This window comes from Lactuca saligna, chromosome 4 (assembly GCF_052625555.1).
Source record: "Lactuca saligna cultivar CGN05327 chromosome 4, ASM5262555v1, whole genome shotgun sequence".
Taxonomy (NCBI): Eukaryota; Viridiplantae; Streptophyta; class Magnoliopsida; order Asterales; family Asteraceae; genus Lactuca; species Lactuca saligna.
Window position 1 is genome coordinate 57,719,399 of NC_136420.1, and position 7,022 is coordinate 57,726,420.

General features: G+C 31.9%; 2 protein-coding genes across 2 annotated transcripts; one reads left to right on the forward strand and one right to left on the reverse strand.

The window, feature by feature from the left end:
- The first annotated feature begins 790 nt into the window (after positions 1–790).
- LOC145041929 (uncharacterized) lies at positions 791–3,758 on the forward strand. Its single transcript, XM_078990180.1, has 6 exons — positions 791–1,006; positions 1,768–2,160; positions 2,248–2,552; positions 2,642–2,701; positions 2,787–3,223; positions 3,337–3,758. Exons 2-6 carry the CDS (start codon positions 1,820–1,822, stop codon positions 3,622–3,624), a joined length of 1,431 nt encoding a protein of 476 aa, XP_078846306.1. The 5' UTR covers positions 791–1,006; positions 1,768–1,819; the 3' UTR covers positions 3,625–3,758.
- An 87-nt stretch (positions 3,759–3,845) lies between these two features.
- LOC145041930 (calcium ion-binding protein) lies at positions 3,846–4,792 on the reverse strand. The gene is made up of 4 exons (XM_078990181.1): positions 4,692–4,792; positions 4,491–4,605; positions 4,300–4,360; positions 3,846–4,209 (listed from the first exon to the last, which is right to left on the reverse strand). Exons 1-4 carry the CDS (start codon positions 4,720–4,722, stop codon positions 3,919–3,921), a joined length of 498 nt encoding a protein of 165 aa, XP_078846307.1. The 5' UTR covers positions 4,723–4,792; the 3' UTR covers positions 3,846–3,918.
- Positions 4,793–7,022: the final 2,230 nt, after the last annotated feature.

Consider the following 7,022-nt stretch of genomic DNA (forward strand, 5'->3'; position numbering starts at 1 on the left):
GTATATATTTGTTGAAAGACTTGTAATGCTATCGTTTATGCTTTATGATCTGTATCGGAATATGACATCCCGACTTTTGATTATGAAATGAAATCATATTTCTTTATGAAATGTTTTGATAAATATCTATTTTATCATGTTTTGTTTTTGGGAACAAATTCCGCATCTCTTTTAAAATTAAAAGGATTTACTCTGAAAATTATTTTAAAAAGCATAAATGAAATCGGTTTTTTCTGGCCGAGATTTTGGGGATGTCACATTTAGTCACTAAAAATTTACAATTTTTTAAAAGTTTAGTGACTAAATGAGTAAAATTTTAAAAATTAGGTTACTAAATGAGCACAAATTTAAAAGTTAAAGTGACTAAATGTGAGCAAACCAAGAATTATGTAACTAAATGAGCACAAAATCAAGAGTTTTATGACTTTTTAAAACTTCAAAAATAATTAAACAACCAAATAAACACAAAACCAAAAGTTAAATGATCAAAATGATCTAAACCTTTTAAATAATAGATAAATAATTAGAAAATATGAATTTATTACCCTCTTATAATTTTTTAAATTTATTGACAACTTAGAAAATAATTTAAATAGTTTTTTCACAAAAAGTAATTAAACCCTATTTTTATTTATTGCAATCATTAAAAGATACTGAGGGCCGTTCAAAAGAAATTTAAAAGAGATTAAATTTTATAAAAATAACGAAAAATCCTTTAAAAAAGGAAACGTAATAAATCCCTTTAAGTTTTCATTCTGAAACGACGGAGTAACAATTACCACTAAAAATAAAAAAAGAAGAGCATTCAATTTGCCGCTTAGAATATTTCCACATCTCTCTCTCTCTCTCTCTCTCTCTCTCTCTCTCTCCTGCAATTTCCCAGTCAACGATTTTCTTGACGGAAATTGTGATTTCTTTTCATCAATCCGAAAACTTCAAACTTCTCCTCCGACTTCACTGCCACCATTTACTACCGTTCGCCGCCCTCCACGCTGCCAGGGACCAAGTAAGTATAGTTGGAAAAACTTCTTTCTTTTGTTTTCACCATAATTCAAAGAGAAACAGAAAAGATTAGATTTGGAATCCATCTGTTCAAATAGTCAGTAAGCTTGGTTGATCGTATCAATTTGATTCTTTCGTTTATTTTCAGGGTAAGCCATCCAAATCTTGATTGCTGAAACTTTGAAAACCCTAATTTAATTCACACGAAACCCTAATTTAGAAATGGGTTTTGTGATATGTGGCATTGTAACCAATTTTATGCTGTTTTTTTTCGCTATTTCCATAGAGGCATGATATGATGTGCTGTAATTCTCCTGTTCCATTAAAAAACCTCACTTTGATGTTTGAAGGGAAACCTTGTAGTTAAGTGGCAAAATTTTCCTGGATCTGTTGGTTTTTTGCCACAAACATTTTTGCATTTTTAGTGCTTGTAAATCAGAATTTCTGTAGTTCAAGTATTCTAATCTCTTATCAATTTTGAAGTTGCAATTAACATGTTTGATTCCCACAGAAAGCTTGCTGTTAGATCCCCTTTTTGATCATTGACACAATGGTGTATTGAGAACACTGAAATGTCATGTTCATGTTGCTCCAAGCAGATTTTAAATTCAGAAGATTATCTTTCTTTCTTTCTGATGGAATTCAAACTATGTTGTACTAATTTGGAATCTAATAAAGAATTGTACTGATATGTATTGTGTGTAACTTTCTATCCACTTTCCTTTTAGTTTTTCCACCACATGACATTGTGTTTTCTTGCTGCAGGGGGATAATCATCTTTAAAACAAGAATGATCTCTTCTGTCTAATATCATAACATGGGTCCTGTTCTGGACCTTAAAGGAAGAAAAGATACCACAATGGAAGCTTCAACTAGTAAAGACCATATCTCTGCTATGCAAACACAGAAACATAAAAACATAATACCTGAAAATAAGCATGAAGGCATGGGAACTTGTATTAATGAGAATGTAGAGGTTGACATAATAGATTGTACAAATGATCATGAGTATGCTTTTGATCATTCTCAATGTGAGGATGATGATACTGCCACTTCAAGTTCTTTTGATGAAACGTTTACAGATCTTGAGATTCATGAACATGAAGATGACAATGAAGTTATGTCAGAATTACGTGGGGATGCTGCACTAATGCCGAGGTAACAGATACTCATGTGTTTGATTATGATAGTTTTGGGGCTTTATCAAGTATTTGATTTTGATGTAAAAAGATGATAAGTTTTCAGGAAGAAAAGGGTGACATCTGATTGGAGGAAGTTTATACGACCTATTATGTGGCGTTGTAAATGGCTTGAATTACAGATCCAGAAATTTCAGTCACAGGCCATGAAATATGACAAAGAGCTTGAAAAAGATTATCAAAGAAAACAGTTAAAGTACAAAAACTTTGAATCAGAAGGTCATTGTTCAAAGTCAATGCCATGTATTCATGATTCTCATAGAGAGAAACCTTTAAAGAGGAAGAAAAGGAAACATGAAGAGGTGGATGCCAAATTATACATGTCACAGCATACTGTATTTTCATATTTTGGTACATACCCTTTTTAGCTTTTCACTTTTTTTTAAATAACTAAATAAAAAAGCAATGTAATAATAGTGTTTGATATGTTTCATGTGCAGCTACTAAAAAGTCTACTGATAAGGGTGTTGTGACAATGGATGAAGATCAAACTAATTCAGGTAACTGAAATTACTCATGGTTAATCTCTATTATGATTTCATTAAACATTTGGACTAAAAGTTTCATTCTTTTATTGTTTTTTAGTGGCAGCTACTTCCACTGACAAGAATGTTGTTAATGAGTTTAGGGTTCCAGATGAACTATTATCTCTTGATTTCAGAGATGATTATTCATTGGAACATCTTCTTTGGAAGATTGAAGTTGCAGAGACACGAGTGGGTGACATGGCTACAAAACTTGACACTATTATGACTGAAAATGCTGGAAGGTTTCCATCCATGGAGGAGATCAACTTGCATGAAGCCAATAATGTGTTGACATCAAAGTTTCCAAAAAGTAAAAGTGGACAATCTGCAGTTGCTTCGTTTGCATCTCAGTTGATGAAATTCAACACTGATGTTGATGTTGATGATGATGATATGGTGAAACTTGAAAATGAAGGTGTGAATGATGGAGAGGGGAGTTGTCTTCAAGATGTGAATAAACCAATGGAAGAGGCTCCTGTTGACGCAAGAAAACGGGTGAGTGTGTTCAGGATGAGGAGGGCGTTTATGTCTTTTTTAACTAGATTCATGGATGTGAATAATGTAGTAACAAAACATTAATTTGGATTTGTATTTTTTGTTTATTGTAGAGTACGGATGGGATTCTGATATACAACCGCAGAGCAAAGAAGCCACAAACGGATTCTGGGGGAGTAAAGATTCATCCAATGGAGAAACTGGAGTCAGCCAAGGAAGAAATAAGCAAAAAGACGGATTCGCCCTTGGCTTCTGAAAACTCTTCAAGCCAGAATGAAGAACCAGCTCTAAAAATCCGGTCGGTTTCGAAATTAAGCGCGCCAAAAAACAAGAAAAAGAGAGCGAGCAGAGCAAGACGAAAAAGTGGGTCGAGCCTATGGACCCGAAGAAACTCGGGTTAGGCCCTAAGAATGATTGATGATATCATCTTTTGTACATCCCCTAACCTGTTTTTTTTTTTTCTTGTGAATAAAAAAGCTTCATAACTTTGTGGTGGAAGATACGAACTTTCAATACTATTGTCTTTTTAGTACAATTTTTGAAGATATATATATATATATATATATATATATATATATAATTAATTATATATGGTATATGTTTTTTAGGAGATAAGATACAATGTCGGTTAAGATTTTTCAAAGTAAAATGTTTAAATAAGAGGGATTGGGTTTGGAAATACAGTAATTTGATAATTATGATGCGACATTTCCTAAGAACATCTTTTTGGAGAGCTTAGCTGAGATGAGAGCCAAAACGGTTGCAGCAGGCACAAATATGACATCCGGGACGACTTTGATCATGCTCAGCTGCGGTAAGCTTTCGCCCGCTCGTTTTGCCGCCATGGCGGCTGGCGGCGTAACTAGTCCGGTGATGAGAGTTGAGTCATCAAACTTGCTTAGGCTTACACTTGTCTTCATGAAATCAATGAATAGTTTCTTCTTTTCTGATGCCTCTTTTGTTCCTTCCCATTTTTTGAAAATGTCCTGCTCATTTAAAATAAAATGAAAATAGATTTTTTTTTTCTTGCGTTTAGCCCAATTTTATATTTTAGGTATTGAGAGAAATTGTGTTACCTGGACTTGGTTGGGTGGTGGAACATCGTAGTGTTTACCCGGCAATGCTGCATTGATTGTGCTGCATTTAAACGAAGTTAGAATGAATTTTTGTTAATAAATAAATGAAAACAAAATAAACACACGGATTTTATTATTATTATTATTATTATTATTATTATTATTATTATTATTATTATTATTATTATTACTTGAACATATCAAGGATGGCAAAATGGAAGTCATCAAAGGTCTTGATTTCTTTTTCGATGAATTTGCTGTAGAGTGTGCCCATCACCAGACTCAACATTTGGGTAGTTGGCAAACCTACCAAAACATACATAATATTATAACTTTTTTTTTTTTTTTTTTTACCAAATTTCATAAAAAATAGCAATACTAAAAATATTTACCTTTCCCCATGAAGCTCATGACCAAACCCATGGTGTGAAAATGAAGAAGAATTGGATGAGAGGGGAGTGATAATGATATGGGGAAAAGGGTATGGGATAGCTTGGTTAGCTAGGTTTAGATGCTCGGATAGTCGGATGCAAGCAAGGTATGAAATCATCATGTGGTTGCTTTTGGTTTACCCTAGGAACCCCTACTCCTAGATTCTAAATGTTATAATGCATCATACATACATACACATGGATGCATGCATATGATCCATAAAAATCTCAAATATGGTTAAAAATATATTTCAACCTTCCATTGTTAATTTGTTGTTCATATTGTAAACGAGTCGAACCGAGTCAATTCGGTCAAGCCTGAGCTCAACCACACATAAGCTTAGCCTATAAAAAATCTATCAAACTCGAGCCTGACTCGGGTTCAACTCGTTTAGTAAGCAAAACTAATTGAGCTTAAGCTCAACTCGAGCTTGAGTAGCCTAAACAAACCAAAAATTAATGTAAAATGTTAACTTTCTTTTTTACTTTGGAATTTATCTTTTAGACCCACTTTCTTAAAATTAGGCTAGCAACACAAAACATTTTAAACAGAATCCACAATAACGTTCCATTATTAAAAAAAAAAACCAACTTTGCATTTATCTTTGGTTTTGACAGAATGTTAGTCAAGTGCTTTTGTTGATGTTATTTGCAATTCGACGCAATATCTTAAGGTTGCCGAGCATTTTCACATTGAATTGATTGACATCAAATGGTTTATGACATGAATATTGTAATGGTTAATTTATATAGTTTGCAATTCAAAATGAATTTATTATGTATGTTTATCTACCACAAAATGATAACAAAATTAAAAAATTAAAAATATTATATATAGAGGTTCATTTAGACATGGACTCATTTAGGCTCGTTTAGGCCCGAGATTGTTGAGTCTTGCAAGCTTATCCTAACTCACTCGTCGAAGCTTAAACTCGTTTAATAAATGAGTCCAAAGTGAACTCAAGTTCATTTAACTTGAACTTTTAACGAGTCAATCCGAGTAGCTCAGCTCACTTACATCTTTAGTTCCTTACAAATACGAGATTATAAACATAAATAAGGTATTTTGAAATTTATAAAAACATGATATTAGTGTAGTAACTATAAAAAAACACTTGAAATAAGTTACTCTTAATATTGGCTAAAAATAATCAAAGCCTCCAAATTCGTCATTTGATTATAATAAATAGTGTATTTGTTGTAACTCTCTCTCTCTCTCTCTCTCTCTCTCTCTCTCTCTCTCTCTCTCTCTCTCTCTCTCTCTCTCTCTCTCTCTCTCTCTCTCTCTCTCTCATCATTGCAAACGGATATAATAGAATCATACAAAGGGATCGAAATAAAGAACAAATACATAGCAACCTCTTTCATATAATAGAATCATACTTGGTTTTTATTTTGTTAGCTAGTTGTCATATAGACAAACCATTGAAATTAAAGTTGTTAACATCTCAGACTACTTGTTGTAGGATTACGATCCTACGACCACATCTTAGAAAAATGAGCCAAATCGTATTAAGATCAAGTTAGGCATAATATGTATTTGAGATCGTATGATTTTTTTTTCTCCCTTCATCCTCTCAAGAAACATATGCACCCTAAAAAACCGGACGAATAATTAACAAGAACCTCAAGAAAAAAAATCAAGAAATAACTCAAAATTTGAACGCAATATCATGTAGCAAGATCAAGATTGAAGTTATGGAATAGAAAAAGGTTATGCGTTCTTTGTCACCTACTCACTCTTCTTTGTCTTGCATTTGCAACTTCTTAGTGCTAAGAATAATGTCTTTCTTCAATAACATGATGATTTGACTGGAAAAAAAAAAATCAAAGTTCAGTTTTCATGTTTTATGTTTTAAAGATATAACTATGCCATTTTTTTGTAGGATCTTAATATTTCGATTTGATTTTACAATCATAATATTGTAAAGCCAAAAATTATTTTACTTAGGATTTTGGTTTTGGCAACAAATGATAGTCTTTACGAAATCAAAGTATATTTTAATAATCTCTTTTCAAAGAAAATTTTTGTATTGAATGTTAATCATCAAAATTGAAAACTAAATTTTATTGCATTGATTTTCATCATCTTCGATATAAACAAACAAATAAAAATTCACCGTCTAGTTCAATATTCTAACAGATATATTATTTATAATGAGTACTAATTATAATTATAACAATACATTTTGAAACATTACATATAGTAATATTCTAATAAAAATATTATAAATATTATATTTTAATAAATAATACTTTTGTTAGAATATATCACTAAAATAGTAATTGTTT